The sequence below is a fragment of the Artemia franciscana genome, chromosome 2 (assembly GCF_032884065.1).
Source record: "Artemia franciscana chromosome 2, ASM3288406v1, whole genome shotgun sequence".
NCBI lineage: Eukaryota > Metazoa > Arthropoda > Branchiopoda > Anostraca > Artemiidae > Artemia > Artemia franciscana.
Window position 1 is genome coordinate 48,134,498 of NC_088864.1, and position 22,344 is coordinate 48,156,841.

Here is a 22,344-nt window from a genome sequence, read left to right on the forward strand (position 1 = left end):
CCCAATAACAAATACTACACGTAAACAATAGGTGAATTTTGTAACTTAAAGACCTATCCCCAGGGGCTGTGGGAGGGCTACGATATCCCCAAAGGCATAGTTATTTGGCGTTTCAACTATGTTGAACAAAGTAGAAATCTAAAAATTTTGATCAGACGGTTTGAAGAAAAAAAGGGCATGGGAGGGGCCCAGTTGGTCATTTTAAAAAGACACTAGTACTTTTAATTTCCGTTCGAATGAGCCCTCTCACGATATTCTAGGACCGTTGGGTCGATACGATCACCCCTGGAGAAAAATACAACAAAAAACAAATAACCACTCATCCGAGATCTTTCTTCTGGCAGAAAATTCAAATTTCTTAGATCTGGCTGAGCTTACAAAGTCATGCCACTGACCCCTGTTCTAAACCAAATAATCAGTGACACCAGGACTCGAACACCTGTCCTCGTGGACAAAGAATTTTAAGTGTAGCTTGCTAACCACTCAGCTTGCGAATATCGCAATAAATATAACAAATCGTCAAATTATTAAAAGCAATATCATACCAAGAATTTTTCGGGCCCCATCTTTAAAATAATTAAAAGGGGTGCCTGTCATTCTAAGAAATGATATATGGTTCCCTTCTTCCGCCGATCTTTTGCGAAATTTGATACTTTGTCTGAAATCGGAGAAACCCATTAGAAGGGCAGTGTCCCAAATACTCTATCTGTTTCCAGTAATGGATTTCCAAGACAGTCTCTGCCTCTAATTCTGAAAAGGGATATAAATATTTATTTGTTTCTGATTTTCGCTGTGGCACTGCTGAGCTCCTTCATTTCAAGGTATCTACCTTTTTTCTTTATTCAACTGCTTTTAAATTGTGGTCATGTCTGTTATAATCACTTCTCTAGATTATATATAAGATATTTTTTCATGTGTAGACCATATGTGTCTGACGAGCCCCGTTTGACAGCATTTGGTCATTTATTCGTGTAATTCAGTTTAAAGTTTTTTTGCTTATAAATAGATTTTTTGGAGTGTTCTCTTGTTTACGATACTGTTTTGCTTATTTTTTTTTTATATTCAATATTTACACTTTATATTTGATGATCATGTAATTACTAGACGCCCTCGTTCAAGTAGTTATTTGTTGCCTATTTGGTATGCCTATCAATAAAGGAATATTTGTTTTGCTTTTCCAGGTTCTCTTAGTAAAAAATTGTCTTGACTCCTTATGATAGTTTTAATTTTCTGGAATATAATTTTTTTCACCTTATAATATAGACAATGTCACAATTCTGATTCGGTTAAGGCTTTCTAGATATCTTTATATATTTTCTGTTTTGTTTTGAAAGGCTGAGTAATTTCAATCACTGATATGTTCATGCCTCGTGAGGAATAAAGCTTTACAATTTTTATTTTTGGCATTAATAATAATTCAGTTTGTGCTCGTCACTTTTCTTGTATTTTAAATAAATTTGTAATTAATTACTTTCCAAAAATTATCTCAGTTCCTATGACATTATAATTGGAGCAGTAAGCACGGGTAGGAAAATGACAATTAATATAAAAAAATAAATGTGCGTGTCTGTTTTGAACAGAAGTAGACCAAAAACTAAACACTCGAGATACGTGTTTAATCTCTCATAAAAAAATACATTAGATTATTAATTTAAACGCCTTTTCAGTGTAATTTTGTCACCTGAAAAACAAAGCCATAACCAAAAATTACTATTTTACATTGCATCAAGGCCGCATTCAGGGAGGTAGGGGGTTTAAACCCCTCCCCGACATTATTTGTCTGACTAGTAAAAACGTAAAAAAATGAATATAAACAAATTTTTGATATGTTTTTTTGTAACTCCCCGAAAATCTCTTTGTAAAGTCCCCCTCCCCGAAAAATATCCTGGATACGTCCCTGCATTGCATTTCTATTTATTTTCTCAACTTTTAATTTTCTTTATTTTTCTGAAATTAGTCTTGCGCTTTTTTTTGTAGTTTGCTTCCAAATTAGTCCTGTTAACATAAAAAGGCGAAAAACGTCTATTCTTGGTAGTGGGCTGGTTGAGTCATTTTTCTTTTACTAAAAGCCTTGGACAACTGAAAATAAATGGACGCCGCTAGTAACAATATCCTACCCTCTACCTTTGTTTCTTTTCGAATTGCAAATTGTATCGGTTAAAATTGTTGTCTCGGGTTGTAATAATCCTTCCGACCTGTGTCAACCAAGGCATCGTGTTTAAGCGAGCTCTCACCTGAGAGCTAAGATCTTCCAGTGACCTCTCCTCGTTCTTCACTATCTCCAACTCATAACATTTCTCAGTAACACAAGGCTGCTTCAAACATTATTCATATCGATTCCTGCCCACAGATACCCCCTGACAGGGGGATCTCCCGCTGCTCCTCCGCCTCCTCTTCGAAAATTTTAAATATCTTGGCAAATGAACTTCAACTTTTGCGTTTTTCCCCTTTCTCTATCTCCAATGAAAAATCTTGTCTCCCGATTGTTTTATGTAATTATTGTTTATTGTTTATATTGTTTTATTGTTTATATTTTCATACGGACATTTTAGGCTTTTTCCGACCGTTGTATTGTTAGCTAACATGTTAGGTAACAGTTTCGTTTGTACGGTGGATATAGCTGAAAACGCAATAATTGGGTGGGAGATGAAAAAAAAAACACACACAAGCCTTGAAATTTGGATTAAAAAATTCCAGAATATTATGTGGGCCCAAGAGGATCTTAAGACAAAAATAAGATTTAGTGAGCACATTTGTGAAGTCAGAATAGACTAAAAAGTTCTGTCGAGAAATATTACTCTGTCCTGGATTCTCTGTGAATGTTATAAGCGTAAAAATTTGTCACCCTGCTTTGCTGCCTTATCTGGTTTTCGAATATTGCGTGTCAAATAATCCTGCGTTCCAGGTGGAAATTTTAACTTGAGAAATATTTATTACATGTTTAATACGAAAAAATTGTGAACCTGGAACGATTTGTTTACTAATGCCTTACCACGCCTCAATATTGATGATTAAAATTTGAGTAATGCGTAAAAAAATGTAACGTGCTGATGCCTTACTACTCATTAGTTATCGTAAATTTGGTTATTTACCTGGATTTTTTATCAGTTTGAAGGTGATTTTTGAGAAGTTAATGCACTAACGATACGGGTTAACCTAATACACAGGAATTGAATAAAAAAATTATTATTGAGTCATTTTCGATGGTTCCAGTAGTCAATTCGCTTTCTCCTGGAATGGGAAATCAAATTCTTATTAAATACTAGCTGTTGGGGTGGCGCTTCGCGCCACCCCAACACCTAGTTGGTGGGGGCGCTTCGCGCCCCCCCCCAAGCCCCCCCCCCGCGCGCGTAAGTCGTTACGCGCCATATTAGTTACGCGCCATTGTAGTTGTGTCCCTGTGTCCCACCTGTGAATATAGATAAAAGAGAAACACCCCAACACCTAGTTGGTGGGGGCGCTTCGCGCCCCCCACCAAGCCCCCCCGCGCGCGTAAGTCGTTACGCGCCATATTAGTTACGCGCCATTGTAGTTGTGTCCCTGTGTCCCACCTGTGAATATAGATAAAAGAGAAAAGATTTCTCTTTTCGTTATAGATATATATGTTTTTAACTACGTAAAACTTGCGAATATACAACATTCTTCGATGTCCCATTGTATGTGCATATAAATAGATTGTCAGGTTTACGGACTCTTGAACATGCAACATAAAATTGTCCATGGGAAAAACAATCCGCTTTCAGATCTATACCTCATTATTCTAATGATTGCCCTTGAGCTTTGTTGATGGTGATTGCTAATCGAATATTCCCTGTGTCCCGGTCGTCATTTATATTCCCAGTATCCCGGTCGTCATTTGTGTCCCAGTCTGTAATTTCTCTTTGAGCGTCCCGTTCGTCATTTATATTCCCTGTGTCCCAGTCGTCATTTGTGTCCCGGTGTCCCGGTCTGTAATTTATCTTTGAGTGTCCCGGTCGTCATTTATATCTCCCAGTCGTTATTTGTGCCCCAGTGCCCCAGTCTGTAATTTCTCTTTGAGTGTCCCGGTCGTCATTTATATTCCCTGTGTCCCGGCTTTTAGTTTTCTTTTTCTCCTTTATTTTTCAGTTTTTTTCCTTTTTTTAGTTTTTTTTTCTTTTTTAGTTTTTAGTTTTTTTTTCTTTTTAGTTTTTTTTTGTAGTTTTTACCTTTTTTTAGTTTTTTTAGTTTTTTTTTCTTTTTTAGTTTTTAGTTTTTACCTTTTTTTTGTTTTTTTTTTAGTTTTTTAGCTTTTTTAGTTTTTTTAGTGTTTTCTTTTTAGTTTTTTTTTGTAGTTTTTACCTTTTTTAGTTTTCTTCTTCTTTTGTATTAATGCTAAAGCCAAGGTTCAAACATGGAGCCTCTCGGACCTTGAACCTGAAACATAACGCTTTACCAACTCAGCTTCTTCGGCTTGAATACATTCGTTTTGAGCAGCTTCCTCGGGTGTTGCCATTGTAGCCTCTTCTGTCATTTTACAATTAGAAATTTCTCTTTCAACTATCTTCTTACAATTAAAAATTTGTCTTTGAACGATATTCTTAAATACCTGTGTCCTGGTCGTCATTTGTGTCCCGGTATCCCAGTCTGTAATTTCTCTTTGAGTGTCCCGGTCGTCATTTATATTCCCTCTGTCCCGGTCGTCATTTGTGTCCCGGTTTGTAATTTCTCTTTGAGTGTTTTTTCTTTTTAGTTTTTTTTTAGTTTTTTACCTTTTTTCTTTTTTCAGTTTTCTTTTTCTTCTTTATTTTTCAGCGTCACTATGAAATAAATATCGCCGAACCTTTGTTTTTTTTAACTAAAATCTGGTAGGCATTGATGACCTTATCCAAGTCAAAATCCCAAACCCAATCATCATCGCTATCATTTTCAGTTTTGATATGTTTTGACTCTCGCTGTCCAGGTGGATTTTCATCTAACTGCGCGGTTTTGCGTTCTTTAGCCGCAAGCCTGTTTTCTTGGTGTTCTTGTGATTCCTCGGCACGCTTTCTTTTCTTACTTTCTCTATCAGCCGCAAGTTTTTTGGCATAGACTCTTTGAGCAGCTTCCTCGGCTGTTGCCATTGTAGGTTCTTCAGTCATTTTACAATTAAACATTTTTCCGTCCACGATCTTCTTACAATTAAAAATGTGTCTTTGAACGATTTTCTTAAATACTTTTAGCCTTCTTTTTTCACTTTCTCTTTTAGCAGCAAGTCTGGTTTCGCGTTGCTCTTGTGATTCCTCGGCACGCTTTCTTTTCTTACTTTCTCTATCAGCAGCAAGTTTTTTGGCATAGACTCTTTGAGCAGCTTCCTCGGCTGTTGACATTGTAGGTTCCTCGGTCATTTTACAATTAAACATTTTTCCGTGAACGAATGTCTTAAATACCTTTAATGACGTCATCGTCATAATGACATGACGACCTGATGACATGGCGTCACTCGACACACAGACAACTTATTTATATATATGTAGATATAGATTATTAACTTTTTGTCGAAGCTAGAGTGTATTTAATGATTCGATTTATTAGACAAATACTCTAACGATGTTTGTTGGACGGCGATGGCGTAATTGTTGGGAAAATTGTTTGCTAACAGTTTTTGTGTGGACGATGGAAAAGACCTTGTATCTGGTTCAAAATTACCCATTTTGGTTTTTATTTATTATTATTATTATTATTTAATTCGCTTAAAACAACTAAAAACAATAAGCTCCAACACAGAGCAGAGCTTATAAATTTGGGTATATGAATAGTAGAACTCGTCATAAATAATCATCATAAATTCCTCGTAATCATAATAATAACAAAAAATAACTTGGCTAAGCAAAAAAACATAATGAACAAAGAAATGCTGGGCAGAAGGGGTGTGGGAGGTTAAGGAATTCAGTAGATTCTAGAACGCCTAAGAGCCTAAGGAGCGGGCAGAATAAACATAGGTTTTTCATAAAATTATTGCTAGAATTTTGTAACACCTTTTTGTAATAAGGATCTTTTTCGCTTTATGAGTTTTCTCGTCGCACAAGTAGAAAATATTTATAAAAAAAACAATGATTTTGATTTAAGCAAACACACTAGTCAATGGCGTATCCAGGATTTTTTTTCGGGGGCGCTTTACAAAAAAAAACAATTTTACGACGCATCAAGATTTTGTTTATAAGGATTTTTGTTACGTTTTGGCGAGTCGGGCAAAAATGTATTATAATTATTTTTTTTTTTTTTGGGGGGGGGGGTCAAATTCTGCCCCCCTCTTAGTACCGCCTTGAAACTAGTGTGTCTTTTACACTCGTACGCTCTCCAATTGGTTGAAGAGCACATTATGTCTATTTATAACCTCCATGTTGCAAAACTGAGAGCTTTGTGAGGTTTCTTCGCCGTTGTAATTTTAATTTATGATCTTTCAGAGCAAACTAGAATCAATTGGATCTATGTACAGTACAGCTCCGTATTTGCTAATTAAGTTACGCTTTCAGAGTTTGTAATTTCATAAAAAGAAAATTCTCATCATTGTAATGTGGCCGAGTGAAACGCCATTGTCAGTTTTATTTACTGTCTTTATGAGTTACATGTATAAGAAAGGAAGAAGATACGATCTATTTACTTTTCAACGATCTTAATTTTAAATTCATCAAATCAGCAAGAAGAAAATAGCTGATGTGACGTGACCTAAATTGTCGTTAGTGCTAGTATACATAATTTAAATGTACCCAATTGTCTAATTTTGCACGGCCATATTGGATGCTCAATTTTGTTTCATTTTGACTCTCTGTTGTACAATTACATGAGTTCATGCTTTGTATTTAGTTGTTACAAAGGTCGTAGGTTATTTTATTTTTCACTTGTCTGTTCAATTTGTAGATCTAAAAATGCCTGGGATCTGTGCCAGATGTGACAAAAATGTATATTTTGCAGAAGAAAAAATAGCACTTGGAAAGTCCTGGCATAAACTTTGTTTCAATTGTGGTAAGTTTTCATTTTTGTTGTTTTTTCTTTCGTGGTACAATTATGATGTCATACTCCAGTCGAATAATAGCTATCAGTCTACATTATATTTTTTTTCAATTTTCAATGTTTTAACTGCGAAATTAGGACTTGTGCCTTAACGGTAGTGTGAACATATAATTTTCTTTAAATTCATACAAATAGTTTTTAAACATGTTATGTGTTAAACTGTTGCTCCCTTCCTTGTCGTCCATCAGAGGCACGGGTAGGTTGTTCAGTGCCCATAGGCAATGCCATATTTGTGCCCTGCCCCCCCCCCACTAAGAACGTCGCTTGGATTATCTTTCATGAAACACATCTAAATGTCACCCTTGAACTGTCAAAATTAGAATATCAGAGAGAGAATATCAGTTTCACGCCCCTAGTTTATTGCCATAGCAAAGTAGCGTTTTTTTGTCATTTTGTAGCACAAAACAACAATTTTGACCGGAAAAGGGTCAAAACGTTGTAGAGTCGAAACACTGGAACTTTCAATCGATTTAAAATTATCGAAAAGCCCCAAATTAAGTTTCTCAGTTTCAGAGGCAGTACTGCCGCGCGGTGGCACGTTCGTTCCTAAAGACACACGTAGTCCATTCGAAATAAACGGTAAATATAGACATGTATTATAAAGCTTCATTTAACTAAGTTGATTCATTTGAGCTCCTTAGTTCGTTACCACGAACTGTAAAGCTTTTAGCACTTTTATAAAAGCTTCCTAATCTATTTAAACGACCCATATGTTTCAGTAGCCGTTCTTAAAAAAAAATGGGACAACCAGTGAAACTCTTATGTTAAGAACAAGGTATTGAGAAGGGAGGCAGCACCTTCGTATACGGAATAATTTCTGTTCGGTTTGAGTTTTAATGTTGCTCGTTACTTTCAGTTATAAAACTTGTTTTTTTTTTCTGGGCGTTTTTCAAATAATGTTGGTAAATCTGGATCACCCTCCGTGAACTACCCCCCTCCTCATGGGAAAATGCTCCGTGGAAATTTCCTTCTACTTAAAATACGTCCCCCCCGTAAAATTCCCTCCAAGTAATTCCCTCCTCGCTGAAAATCGCCTCTCGTAAAATTTCTCGCAGATGATTCAGCCTGAAAAAATTCTCCTTAGCATGTTTTCATTTGAAAAAGACTAATTTTTAATCGTTTTCTCGATCACTCCGGAAATGTCTCTTTCCGCGGAAATTTTTCTAGAAATTCAAACACGCTGGAAATAACCCCTGGATAATTCACCCAGAACATCTCCACATGCAAAATTGAGTTGGCAATGAGAAAGTAAGACAATTCAGTTATAGTTAGAAAATATTTTATCAACAGGCTAAATACGTGGATTGGAAACTGATTTCATCAATTACATTCAGTTTGTTGTGTGCTAGAACGGCCCACACGCGCAGTGGGCTAAAATTTCTGTACCAGTAGGCATCTGAATGTGGTATTTTTATAGTACAAGCAGAACGATTTAATTGCCACAAAACATTGAACGCATTTAATATGCATTTAGCGTTTGATATACTATAAGGAGGCTAAAGGTTTAATTATAATTGAATAAATAAAATTGAAAAAGTAAAATTCTTTTTATAATAAATAAAATCGAATAAGTGAAATTTGAATAGTGTAATATGTATTTTCATTTCAATGCTGTAATAAGTGGAAAAGAGAATGTTTGTAATATAATTCGCTTTCAGCGAATCGCCAATGACGCTGTAGGCTTTAGATTTTTAAAGTTTGGAAAGGAGGCAGTAGCTAAATTATTGATTGTAGTGAAACTAAATTTGTCGTGAACGGTCTTGGGAAGAAATAAGGATAAACTAAATATTTGATATATAATGATGTCAACTGCTGAAAAGCGAATCAGTTCCAAATTCGATTTTACTGTACTTTCATTTTTTTTTTCGTTGTTGTAATTAGTAAGTAAGAAAATGTTTGTAATAAAGTGCCATTTTCGGTAAAGCGCCAATGACGCGGTAGGTTTTAGACTTTTACGCTTAGGGAAGGAGGCAGTACCCATACTCTTCTTTGAATTGATTTTTGTTCGTTTCAATCTTGATTCGCATATCAAACAGTTCGTGGTAACGAACTGTAGTAAGAAGCGACCCGGCTCAATAGTAAACGAAACTCTAAAACATTTTGTTTCCAAAAATTTTGATGCTAAAAGATACATCAAAAGAATCGAATTTTCATGCTGATTCTAAATATATAAGTTTAATTAAATTAGTCTTTGTCATCAAAAGTTACGAGCCTGGGAAAATTTGCCTTATTTTGGAAAATAGGGGGAAACATCCCCTAAAAGTAATAAAATCTTAACGAAAATAACACCATCGCATTCGGCGTATCAGAGAACCCTATTGCAAAAATTTCAAGCTCCTATCTACAAAAATGTGGAATTTCGTATTTTTTGCCAGAAGACAAATCACGGGTGCGTGTTTATTTGTTTTTTGTTTTTTTTTTCCCAGGGGTCATCGTATCGACCAAGTGGTCCTAGAGTGTCGCAAGAGGCCTCATTCTAACGGAAATGAAAAGTTCTAGTGCCCTTTTTAAGTGACCAAAAAAAATGGAGATCACATAGGCCCCCTCCCACGCTCATTTTTTCCCAAAGTCAACGGATCAAAATTTTGAGATAACCATTTTGTTCCGCATAGTCGAAAACCATAATAACTATGTCTTTGGGAATGACTTACTCCCCCACAATCCCTGGGGGAGGGGCTGCAAGTTACAAACTTTGACTAGTGTTTACCATATAGTAATGGTTATTGGGAAGTGTACAGACGTTTTCAGAGGATTTTTTGGTTTGGGGGTGGGGTTGAGGGGAGGGGCTATGCGGGAGGATCTTTCCTTGGAGGAATATGTCATGGGGGAAGAAAAATTCAATGAAAAGGGCGCAGGATTTTCTAGCATTACTATAAAAAAAAAAATGAAAAAACAAACATGAAAACGTTTTTTTCAATTGAAAGTAAGGAGTACAATTGAAACTTAAAACGAACAGAGATTATTACGCATATGAGGGGTTCTAAAAATACTTTAGCATAAGGAGCGAGGTATTTAGGAGGAGATAAATACCTCGCTCTTTATGCTAAAGTATTTTTAGTAATTTCAACTATTTATTCTACGGCCTTTTTGATTCAGGGGTCATTCTTAAAGAATTGGAACAAAACTTACGATTTAGTGTAAAGAGCGAGGTATTAACGAGGGTACAAACCCCCTCGTATACATAATAAAAATATAAGAATATAAAAGTTTGTTACGTAAGTTAATTCTTAAGTTACGCATATTTTTTATTAATGAAAACGTTCGTTAAAAATTAAAAGTTATAGTTGCCTTTTTAAGTAACCGAAAAATTGGAGGGCAACTAGGCCTCCTTCCCCACCCCTTATTCCTCAAAATCGTCTAACCAAAACTAAGAGAAAGTCATTTAGCCAAAAAAAAGAATATACAAATTTCATTTTAATAATTTATGTGAGGAGAGCCAAAATCAAACATGCTTCAATTAAAAAACGTTCAGAAATTAAAAAAAAAACTATTTTTCTTAACTGAAAGTAAGGAGCGAGATTAAAACTTATAACGAACAGAAATTACTCCGTATATGAAATGGGTTGTCCCCTCCGCAATCCCTCGCTCTTTACGCTAAAGCTTGACTCTTTGCCACAATTCTACTTTTTGAAACAGTTAAAAGCTTTAGCGTAAAGAGCAAGGGATTGCGAAGGGGACAACCCATTTCATATACGGAGTAATTTCTGTTCGTTTTAAGTTTTAATCTCGCTCCTTACTTTCAGTTAAAAAAACTAGTTTTTTTTATTTAATTTAATTAGATCTTTATTCGTTTTAAGGTTTATTTATTCATTTATGTTAGCACTTGTTGTATGTTTGTTTGCTATGAATGCTTATTTAGTTTCTTTTCGTTTTAGGCTTCATTTATGCTACAGGAGTAAAATATTTTGTTTCGTTTTAAGCTTGATTTGCATATTTAATTTTAGCTGAAAGATATTAAAGATATTAGCGGTCTTTTTTTTATCTTTCCCTGTCCTTTTTCAGTGATGGCGTTTACCCCCTTCCAACCCCGAAAATGCACCCGCGGAAGATACCCCCCCCCCCAACGGAAATTCTTCCCCGGAAAAAAATCGCAAAATCTCCCCCAGAAAATTTCATCCCCTCGCAGCTGGTTTGTCTCCAATTTCTTTATACTTAAAAAAAAGGACTAGTACTATCTATCTCTGATCTAATGAACACAGTCCGAAGTTTCTTTGACCTTGAGGTGGAGGTGTGGATAAGGAAGGGGTAATCCCCCGCCTGTACGGAATAAAGTTTGCTCATTTTGGGGTTCAATGTTATTCTTTACTTTCAGAGTAACAGCGTAGACCAGAAATATACCCAGAAATCAAAAGGGAGGAGATATCAATTTCACATTTTTGATGCGTTTTTAAACGTTTTTTTAATCACACCCCCCCAAAAAAAAACTTTGCCGGAAAATGCCCTTTTGCTGGCTTTTTGTTGGGAAACCTTTCATGGAGGGGTTACCGGTATGATTTTAAAAACAATCAGAAATTAGAGTCTTCTTCAAATTCAAGTGCGCAAGAAATATTTTACACTTGAAATCGTCCAAAGGATAGTTTCTGGGTGCAATTTTCAGCTAGAATGGAATTGTCTTAGGGAAATTTTCCCGGGGGGGTTGGGGTATTTTTACGTGAAAAGAGCTTTCGACTTTGAAACTTTTCCGTGTGGGAAGGAATTTTTCATGGAGGAGAGCCAGATTTCCTGGTATTATTTGAGGACGACTAGAAATTTAAAAAAAAATCAATTTTTTTAACTGAAAGTAAGGAGCAACATCAAAACTTAAAATGAACAGAAATTATTTCATATACTTTAGTATATAGTATATGTATATAGTTTCGCATAGTTTAGTATATAGTATATGTATACTTTGGTATACGTATACTTTTAATTAATCGTAAATTTTTACTTTTTGTCCCAATTCTTTAAGAGCGACTCCTGAAACAGAATTGCCGTTTAATAAGAATAGTAATCTTAAAAAAAAATTACAATCATTATTTATGAAAGATTGTTGGTAGGTGCAGAGTGGGGACAAGGGATGGTGCCTAAAACCACCTTGAGGGAGTTGGATTTTCCGACATGATCTGATTAACAATCAGAAATTAAAATTTATAAAAATAAGTTTTTCAACTGAAAGTGTAGAAACACATTGTAAAAGACTAAAAATTAGTCCATATATGAGTTGGGCTGCACCCCTCTAAATCCCTTGCTCTTTAAACTAAAGTCTCTATTGCTTTGACGAAACTTTTATTCTAATTAAGCTACCCTTATGTTTGTGAAGTCTTTCTTAGAGAATTAAGAGAAAAGTCAAAATTTAACGCAAAGAAAGAGGACCTTATGAGGGGGAGCCCCGTCATATATGGACAATTTTTATTATTAAAATTTTTAATATGGTTCCTTACTTTTAGTTAAAAAACTTGTTCTCTCACTTAAAATATTATTAAGCTGTTAATTTCATAAAAGTGTTACCGTATTGAATATTAAAAATATTCAATAACAAATACCAACACTAGGATATTTACATATCTGCAGTGAAGTCAACCCTAAGTCTCACTGCAGTTCTGTTAAAGGGATACACAGGCCCAAGCGCTAAACGTTAATACATGAATATAAGTTTAACAAAATGTTGCCTTTTTACTTTAAAATCATTAATTGTTATAATATTAATATATTTTTACTATTTTGTATACATTAATTATTTACCGTACTTAGAGATTCGTTTGAGGATCTGATCACGCTTATGTAGAGAAACCGAATTCACAAGAATGTAATGTAAATTGAAAAAAAAAATCCATCATCGACAGCAGTCAAACAGTTCGTCATAACGAACTGTAAGTAAGGGGCGACTCGGCTCAATAGTAACCAAAACTCTAAAAACCGGATTTTTAATGTCGAAAGAAAAATCAAAAGAATCAAATTATTATGCTGATTTCAAGTATATGAGATTCATTAAGTTTGATGTTACCCATCAAAATTTACGGGCCTGAAATAATTACCCATTTTTTGAAATGGGGGTGGGGGCGGATACCCCCTAAAATTCAAAAAAAAATCTTAATGAAAATCACACCATCAGATTCTACGTACCAGAGAACCCTACTGTAGAAGTTTCAAGCTCCTATATCTAAAAACGTGAAATTTTGCCATTTTTGCCAGAAGACAGATCACGATGCATGTTTTTTTTTTCCTGGGGGGATTGTATTGAAATAATGATCCTAGAAGATCGGGAGAGGGCTTTCAGGACCAGTTGAATATTTTTCAAGAACAGTTGAATACTAATTTGGAGAGTTTAAATTTTTACAAGGTAGAAGATGGATGGAATAATTTTTTAAGAGCGTTTACTGAAACACGAGGGCCATTTAATTAGAATAGAGGTTTTTTTTAAAGTGCTAACAGCTTTAACGTAAAGAATAAGGTAATAAGGAGGGGGCTACCCTTCATAAACGGAATAAATCACCCAAAATTAATATATATATATATATATATATATATATATATATATATATATATATATATATATATACTAGCTGTTGGGGTGGCACTTACGCGCCACCCCAACACCTAGTTGGTGGGGGCGCTTCGCGCCCCCCAAGTCCCCCCGCGCGCGTAAGTCGTTACGCGCCATATTAGTTACGTGCCATTGTAGTTGTGTCCCTGTGTCCCACCAGTGAATATATATATATATATATATATATATATCTATATATATAAAAATAAGTTGTCTGTCTGTCTGTCTGTGGATGGATCAGGTGACGTCACCTGAAAAAACTGGATCAGGTGACGTCAAAACTGAAAAAACTAAAAAAAGGCAAAAACTACAAAAAAAACTAAAAACTAATAAAAAAAATAAAAAAGCTAAAAAACTAAAAAAACTAAAAAAAGGCAAAAACTACTAAAAAAACTAAAAACTAATAAAAAAGCTAAAAAACTAAAAAAACTAAAAAAAGGCAAAAACTACAAAAAACTAAAAACTAATAAAAAAAATAAAAAAGCTAAAAAACTAAAAAAACTAAAAAAAGGTAAAAAACTAAAAAAACTAAAAACTAAAAAAAACTAAAAAAAAAGGAAAAAACTGAAAAATAAGCTAAAATAAAGGTAAAAACCAATAAAAAACTAAAAAAAAACTGAAAAAACTAAAAAAAGGCAAAAACTACAAAAAAACTAAAAACTAATAAAAAAAGTAAAAAAGCTAAAAAACTAAAAAAACTAAAAAAAACTAAAAAAAGGTAAAAAACTAAAAAAAAATAAAAAATAAAAAAAAACTAAAAAAAGGAAAAAACTGAAAAATAAGCTAAAATAAAGGTAAAAACCAATAAAAAACTAAAAAGAAAAAAAGGAAAAAACTAAAAAAAAATTTCATCTAAAAAACTAAAAAAAACTAAAAAAGGTAAAAACTAAAAGAACTAAAAAAGAAAAAAATAAATGACGACACTCAAAGAGAAAGCGACCAGGACAAAAGGAATGTTCGATTAGCAATCAACAAAGCACCGGGACACAGGGAGTATAAATGACGACCAGGACATAAGTAAAAAAAAAACTAACAAATCTAAAAAGAAAGTAAAAACTACAAAAAAACTAAAAAGAAAAAAACTAAAAAAAGGCAAAAACTACAAAAAAAAACTAAAAACTAATAAAAAAGCTAAAAAACTAAAAAAACTAAAAAACGGCAAAAACTACAAAAAAAACTAAAAACTAATAAAAAAAATAAAAAAGCTAAAAAACTAAAAAAACTAAAAAAACTAAAAAAAGGTAAAAAACTAAAAAAACTAAAAACTAAAAAAAACTAAAAAAAAAGGAAAAAACTGAAAAATAAGCTAAAATAAAGGTAAAAACCAATAAAAAACTAAAAAAAAACTGAAAAAACTAAAAAAAGGCAAAAACTACAAAAAAAACTAAAAACTAATAAAAAAAGTAAAAAAGCTAAAAAACTAAAAAAAATAAAAAAACTAAAAAAAGGTAAAAAACTAAAAAAAATAAAAAATAAAAAAAAACTAAAAAAAAGGAAAAAACTGAAAAATAAGCTAAAATAAAGGTAAAAACCAATAAAAAACTAAAAAGAAAAAAAGGAAAAAACTAAAAAAAATTTTCATCTAAAAAACTAAAAAAAACTAAAAAAGGTAAAAACTAAAAGAACTAAAAAAGAAAAAAATAAATGACGAGACAAAAGGAATGTTCGATTAGCAATCAACAAAGCACCGGGACACAGGGAGTATAAATGACGACCAGGACATAAGTAAAAAAAAAAACTAACAAAACTAAAAAGAAGGTAAAAACTACAAAAAAACTAAAAAGAAAAAAAAACTAAAAACTAATAAAAAAACTAAAAAATCTAAAAATCTAAATAAACTAAAAAAGAAAAAAAAAGGAAAAAAATAAAGGAGAAAAACAAAACTAAAAAACGAATGTATATACAGACCGGGACACCGGGATACAAATGACGACCGGGACACAGGGAATATAAATGACGACCGGGACACAGGGACACAACTACAACGGGGACACCGGGGGAAACAGGGGGATATAAATGACGACCGGGACACCGGGACAGGGAATGGTCGATTAGCAATCACCATCAACAAAGCTCAAGGGCAATCATTAGAATCATGAGGTATAGATCTGAATACAGATTGTTTTCCCATGGACCATTATATGTTGCATGTTCAAGAGTCGGTAAACCTGACAATCTATTTATATGCAAAGACAATGGGACAGCAAAGAATGTTGTATATTCGCAAGTTTTACGTAGTTAAAACCATATATATATATATATATATATATATATATATATATATATATATATATATATATATATATATATATATATATATATATATATATCTATCTATATTCACAGGTGGGACATAGGGACACAACTACAATGGCGCGTAACTATTATGGCGCGTAACGACTTACGCGCGCGGGGGGGCTTGGGGGGGGCGCGAAGCGCCCCCACCAACTAGGTGTTGGGGTGGCGCGAAGCGCCACCCCAACAGCTAGTATATATATATATATATATATATATATATATATATATATATATATATATATGTTTTTAACTACGTAAAACTTGCGAATATACAACATTCTTCGCTGTCCCATTGTCTGTGCATATAAATAGATTGTCAGGTTTACCGACTCTTGAACATGAAACATATAATTGTCCATGGGAAAAACAATCCGTATTCAGATCTACACCTCATGATTCTAATGATTGCCCTTGAGCTTTGTTGATGGTGATTGCTAATCGAACATTCCCTGTGTCGCCGTCGTCATTTATATATCCCCCTGTGCCCCCCGGCGTCCCCGTTGTAGTTGTGTCCCTGTGTCCCAGTCGTCATTTATATTCCCTGTGTCCCGGTCGTCATTTGTGTCCCGGTGTCCCAGTCTGTAATTTATCTTTGAGTGTCCCGGTCGTCATTTATATTCCCTGTGTCCCGGTCGTCATTTGTGTCCCGGTGTCCCGGTCTGTATATACATTCGTTTTTGAATTGGTCTTTTTTTTTAGTTTTTAGTTTTTTACCTTTTTTAGTTTTTTAGTTATACCTCATGATTCTAATGATTGCCCTTGAGCTTTGTTGATCATGATTGCTAATCGAACATTCCCTGTGTCCCCGTCGTCATTTATATATCCCCCTGTGCCCCCCGGCGTCCCCGTTGTAGTTGTGTCCCTGTGTCCCGGTCGTCATTTATATTCCCTGTGTCCCGGTCGTCATTTGTGTCCCGCTGTCCCGGTCTGTATATACATTCGTTTTTGAATTGGTATATGATGAAATAAATTTTTGGGTTTTTCCCCTTTTTTTCTTTTTAGTTTTTTTTTTGGTTTTTACCTTTTTTTAGTTTTTTTAGTTTTTTTTTGGAGTTTTTACCTTTTTATTTATTTTTATTTTTTTTAGTTTTGTTTTTCTCCTTTATTTTTCTGTTTTTTTCCTTTTTTTTTTCCTCGGCACGCTTTCTTTTCTTACTTTCTCTATCAGCCGCAAGTTTTTTGGCATAGAATCTTTGAGCAGCTTCCTCGGCTGTTGCCATTGTATACAACATTCTTCGCTGTCCCATTGTCTGTGCATATAATTAGATTGTCAGATTAACCGACTCTTGAACATGAAACATATAATCGTCCATGGGAAAAACAATCCGTATTCATATCTATACCTCATGATTCTAATGATTGCCCTTGAGCTTTGTTGGTGGTGATTGCTAGTCGAACATTCCCTGTGTCGCCGTCCCGGTCGTCATTTGTGTCCCGGTGTCCCGGTCTGTATATACATTCGTTTTTGAATTGGTATATGACGAAATAAATGTTTGTGTTTTTCCCCTTTTTTTCTTTTTAGTTTTTTTTTTTGGTTTTTACCTTTTTTTAGTTTTTTTAGTTTTTTTTTTCTTTTTAGTTTGTTTTGGAGTTTTTACCTTTTTAGTTTTTTTTTTAGTCTTGTTTTTCTCCTTTATTTTTAAGTTTTTTTCCTTTTTTTTATTTTTTCCTCGGCACGCTTTCTTTTCTTACTTTCTCTATCAGCCGCAAGTTTTTTGGCATAGAATCTTTGAGCAGCTTCCTCGGCGGTTGCCATTGTAGGTTCTTCAGTCATTTTACAATTAAACATTTTTCCGTCCACGATCTTCTTACAATTAAACATTTTTCCGTGAACGAATGTCTTAAATACCTTTAATGACGTCATCGTCATAATGACGACATGACGACCTGATGACATGACGTCACTCGACACACAGACAACTTATTTTCATATATATATATACTAGCTGTTGGGGTGGCGCTTCGTGCCACCCCAACACCTAGTTGGTGGGGGCGCTTCGTGCCCCACCCCCCAAGCCCCCCCGCGCGCGTAAGTCGTTACGTGCCATATTAGTTACGCGCCATTGTAGTTGTGTCCCTATGTCCCACCTGTGAATATAGATATATATATATATATATATATATATATATATATATATATATATATATATATATATATATATATATATGTTTTAACTACGTAAAACTTGCGAATATACAACATTCTTTGCTGTCCCATTGTCTGTGCATATAAATAGATTGTTAGGTTTACCGACTCTTGAACATGCAACATATAATGGTCCATGGGAAAACGATCCGTATTCAGATCTATACCTCATGATCTTAATGATTGCCCTTGAGCTTTGTTGATGGTGATTGCTAATCGACCATTCCCTGTGTCGCCGTCGTCATTTATGTATCCCCCTGTGCCCCCCGTCGTCCCCGTTGTAGTTGTGTCCCTGTGTCCCGGTCGTCATTTATATTCCCTGTGTCCCGGTCGTCATTTGTGTCCCGGTGTCCCAGTCTGTGATTTATCTTTGAGTGTCCCGGGCGTCATTTATGTTCCTCGTGTCCTGGTGTCCCGGTCGTTATTTGTGTCCCGGTGTCCCGGTCTGTATATACATTCGTTTTTGAATTGGTCTTTTTTTTTAGTTTTTAGTTTTTTACCTTTTTTTTTAGTTTTCTTAGTTATATCTCATGATTCTAATGATTGCCCTTGAGCTTTGTTGATGGTGATTGCTAATCGAACATTCCCTGTGTCCCCGTCGTCATTCATATTCCCTGTGTCCCGGTCGTCATTTGTATCCCGGTGTCCCGGTCTGTATATACATTCGTTTTTGAAATGGTATATGATGAAATAAATTTTTGTATTTTTCCCTTTTTTTTCTTTTCAGTTTTTTTTATTATTATTTTTTTTTAGTTTTGTTTTTCTCCTTTATTTTTCATTTTTTTTCCTTTTTTTTTCTTTTTTAGTTTTTTTAGTTTTTGGCTTTTTTAGTTTTTTTATTAGTTTTTAGTGTTTTTTTTCTTTTTAGTTTTTTTGTATTTTTTACCTTTTTTTTTAGTTTTTTTTACTTATGTCCTGGTCGTCATTTATACTCCCTGTGTCCCGGTCGTCATTTGTGTCCCGGTGCTTTGTTGATGGTGATTGCTAATCGAACATTCCTTGTGTCCCGGTCGCTTTCTCTTTGAGTGTCCCGGTCGTCATTTATATTCCCTACTAGCTGTTGGGCTGGCGCTTCGCGCCACCCCAACACCTAGTTGGTGGGGGCGCTTCGCGCCCCCCCCCCCCCAAGCCCCCCCGCGCGCGTAAGTTGTTACGCCCATATTAGTTACGCGCCATTGTAGTTTTGTCCCTGTGTCCCACCTGTGAACATAGATAGATATAAATATGTTTTTAACTACGTAAGACTTGCGAATATACAACATTCTTCGATGTTCCATGGTCTGTGCATATAAATAGATTGTCAGGTTTACCGACTCTTGAACATGCAACATAAAATTGTCCATGGGAAAAACAATCCGTATTCAGATCTATGCCTCATTATTCTAATGATTGCCCTTGAGCTTTGTTGATGGTGATTGCTAATCGAACATTCCCTGTGTCCCCGTCGTCATTTATATATCCCCCTGTGCCCCCAGCATCCCCGTTGTAGTTGTGTCCCTGTGTCCCGGTCGTCATTTATATTCCCAGTATCCCGGTCGTCATTTGTGTCCCAGTGTCCCAGTCTGTAATTTCTCTTTGAGCGTCCCGGTCGCCATTTATATTCCCTGTGTCCCCGTCGTCATTTGTGTCCCGGTCTGTAATTTATCTTTGAGTGTCCCGGTCGTCATTTATATTTCCCGGTCGTTATTTGTGGGTATCCCAGTCTGTAATTTCTCTTTGAGTGTCCCGGTCGTCATTTATATTCCCTGTGTCCTGGTTTTTAGTTTTTCTCCTTTATTTTTCAGTTTTTTTCCTTTTTTTAGTTTTTTTTTCTTTTTCAGTTTTTAGTTTTTTTAGCTTTTTTTATTATAATAATAATAATTTATTTATAACCCACAAAGTACATTAAACTGTGGAGTAAACACACAAAAAAAGAAAAAACAAGACAAAAAACATAACAACATAAATAACATAGCAGCATAACGACATACAACATAAATAAATTACCTCCAATCAAAAAATGGCCAAAGAGGGTCAAAAACACCGACCATTTGCCGAGTTTTAAAACATATATCTTTAGATAAATGTTTCAGTCGCGAGGGCGCATCAACGATGTCAAATTTAGAGACGACTGTATGATTCCGATACCACCGAGGCAGACGCAGCAAATACTTGCAATACTTAAAATATCCTGAGCGTATTTTCTTTGTATCCTTCTTGCGAAGGAGGAAAGCAAAACCAGAAAGATAAAAAACAGCAGGGGCACAAAAACTAGAATAAAGACGGCATAGTCCATTTCGGTTATGCCGACCACGATTTGGTGAAATTTTCGCGTATTATTAGTTTTTAGTTTTTTTTCCTTTTTAGTTTTTTTTTTATAGTTTTTACCTTTTTTTAGTTTTTTTTTAGTTTTTTTTCTTTTTTAGTTTTTTACCTTTTTTTAGTTTTTTAGCTTTTTTAGTTTTTTAGCATTTTATTTTTAGTTTTTTTGTAGTTTTTACCTTTTTTAGTTTTTTTTCTTCTTTTGTATTAGTGCTAAAGCCAAGGTTCGAATCTGGAACCTCTCGGACCTAGAACCTGGAACATAACGCTTTACCAACTCAGCTACTTCGGCTTGAATACATTCGTTTTTGAATTGGTATATGATGAAATAATTCAGACGTCATATAGTGAAGTCACTCGACACACAGACAACTTATTTTTATATATATAGATGTGCCGGTGTCCCGGTCGTCATTTGTGTCCCGATGTCCCGGTCGTCATTTGTGTCCCGATGTCCCGATCTTTAATTTCGTCAGTCGAAAACATGACGTCAGTCAACACACAAACATGACGTCACCCGACAGACCCACACAGACACAGACAACTTATTTTTATATATATAGATGGTATATGATGAAATAAATTTTTGTATTTTTCCCCTTTTTTTCTTTTTAGTTTTTTTTTTTTTTTTTTTAGTTTTGTTTTTCTCCTTTATTTTTCATTTTTTTTCCTTTTTTATTTTTTTTTCTTTTTTAGTTTTTTTAGTTTTTAACTTTTTTAGTTTTTTTATTAGTTTTTAGTGTTTTTTTCTTTTTAGTTTTTTTGTAGTTTTTACCTTTTTTTTAGTGTTTTTAGTTTTTTTTTACTTATGTCCTGGTCGTCATTTATACTCCCTGTGTCCCGGTCGTCATTTGTGTCCCGGTGCTTTGTTGATGGTGATTGCTAATCGAACATTCCTTGTGTCCCGGTCGCTTTCTCTTTGAGTGTCCCGGTCGTCATTTATATTCCCTATGTGCCGGTGTCCCGGTCGTCATTTGTGTCCCGATGTCCCGGTCTGTAATTTCGTCAGTCGAAAACATGACGTCAGTCGACACACAAACATGACGTCACTCGACAGACACACACACACACACACACACACACACACACACACACACACAGACAACTTATTTTTATATATATAGATGTGCCGGTGTCCCGGTCGTCATTTGTGTCCCGACGTCCCGGTCTGTAATTTCGTCAGTCGAAAACATGACGTCAGTCGACACACAAACATGACGTCACCCGACAGACCCTCACACACACAGACAACTTATTTTTATATATATAGATATATATATATATATATATATATATATATATATATATATATATATATATATATATATATATATATATATATATATATATATATATATATATATCTTGTTTTAATTTTTCATGTACGGTGAGCCAGATTCGAACTTGCATTAGTTGAAAAACGTTTATAAATTGAATAAAAAACTAGTTTTTCTTACTGAAAGTAAGGAGCGACATTAAAACTTGAAACGAACAGAAATTATTCCGTATATAAAAGGGGGTGTCCCCTCCTCAACGCCTTGCTCTTTATGCTAAAGTTTTCATTGTTTTAAAAAGTAGAGTTGTGACAAAGAGTGAAACTATAGTGTAAAGATTGAGGCGTTGAGGAGAAAACAACCCCTTTCTTATACGGAATAATTTCTGTTCGTTTTAAGTTTTAGTATTATTTTTTACTTTCAGTTGAAAAAACTTGTTATTTTTTATTTAATTCAAAAAAGAAAAGCCTATTGCCTATTGCTTACGCATAGCACTTGTTATTGGAAGTAAACAGACATTTTTCGGGGAGGCGAATTTTCTCTGGGGGAATTTTCAGTGTTGGGATGTGGGAGATGTCCCCTCTTAAATACTTCGTTCTTTATGCTAAAGTATGACTTTGTATCCCAATCCTTTACGAACAAAAAGTGAAACACAAGATTTGTTAAATTAGAATGAGAAGTTTTTGAAAATTCTAAATAACGTTAGCGTGAAGAGAGAGGTATTGTGGAGGGGGTATCCTCCTCATGGCTCTGGGCGTTCGAACTCCCCTGTGGAAAATACCCCCAAAAAC

General features: G+C 34.6%; 1 protein-coding gene across 5 annotated transcripts in view; it reads left to right on the forward strand.

Moving 5' to 3' along the window:
* The window catches only part of LOC136042964 (cysteine and glycine-rich protein 1-like), a 122,673-nt gene that overhangs the window by 43,509 nt on the left and 56,820 nt on the right, over positions 1-22,344 (forward strand). For 4 of the 5 annotated variants that reach the window (XM_065727876.1, XM_065727880.1, XM_065727883.1 and 1 more), the window contains exon 2: positions 6,859-6,963. In XM_065727876.1, the coding sequence (XP_065583948.1) occupies positions 6,867-6,963 (97 nt within the window). In that variant the 5' untranslated portion in view covers positions 6,859-6,866. Of the gene's footprint in view, positions 1-672; positions 822-6,858; positions 6,964-22,344 lie in introns of those variants that run through there. The other variant, XM_065727870.1, reaches the window with a different exon arrangement.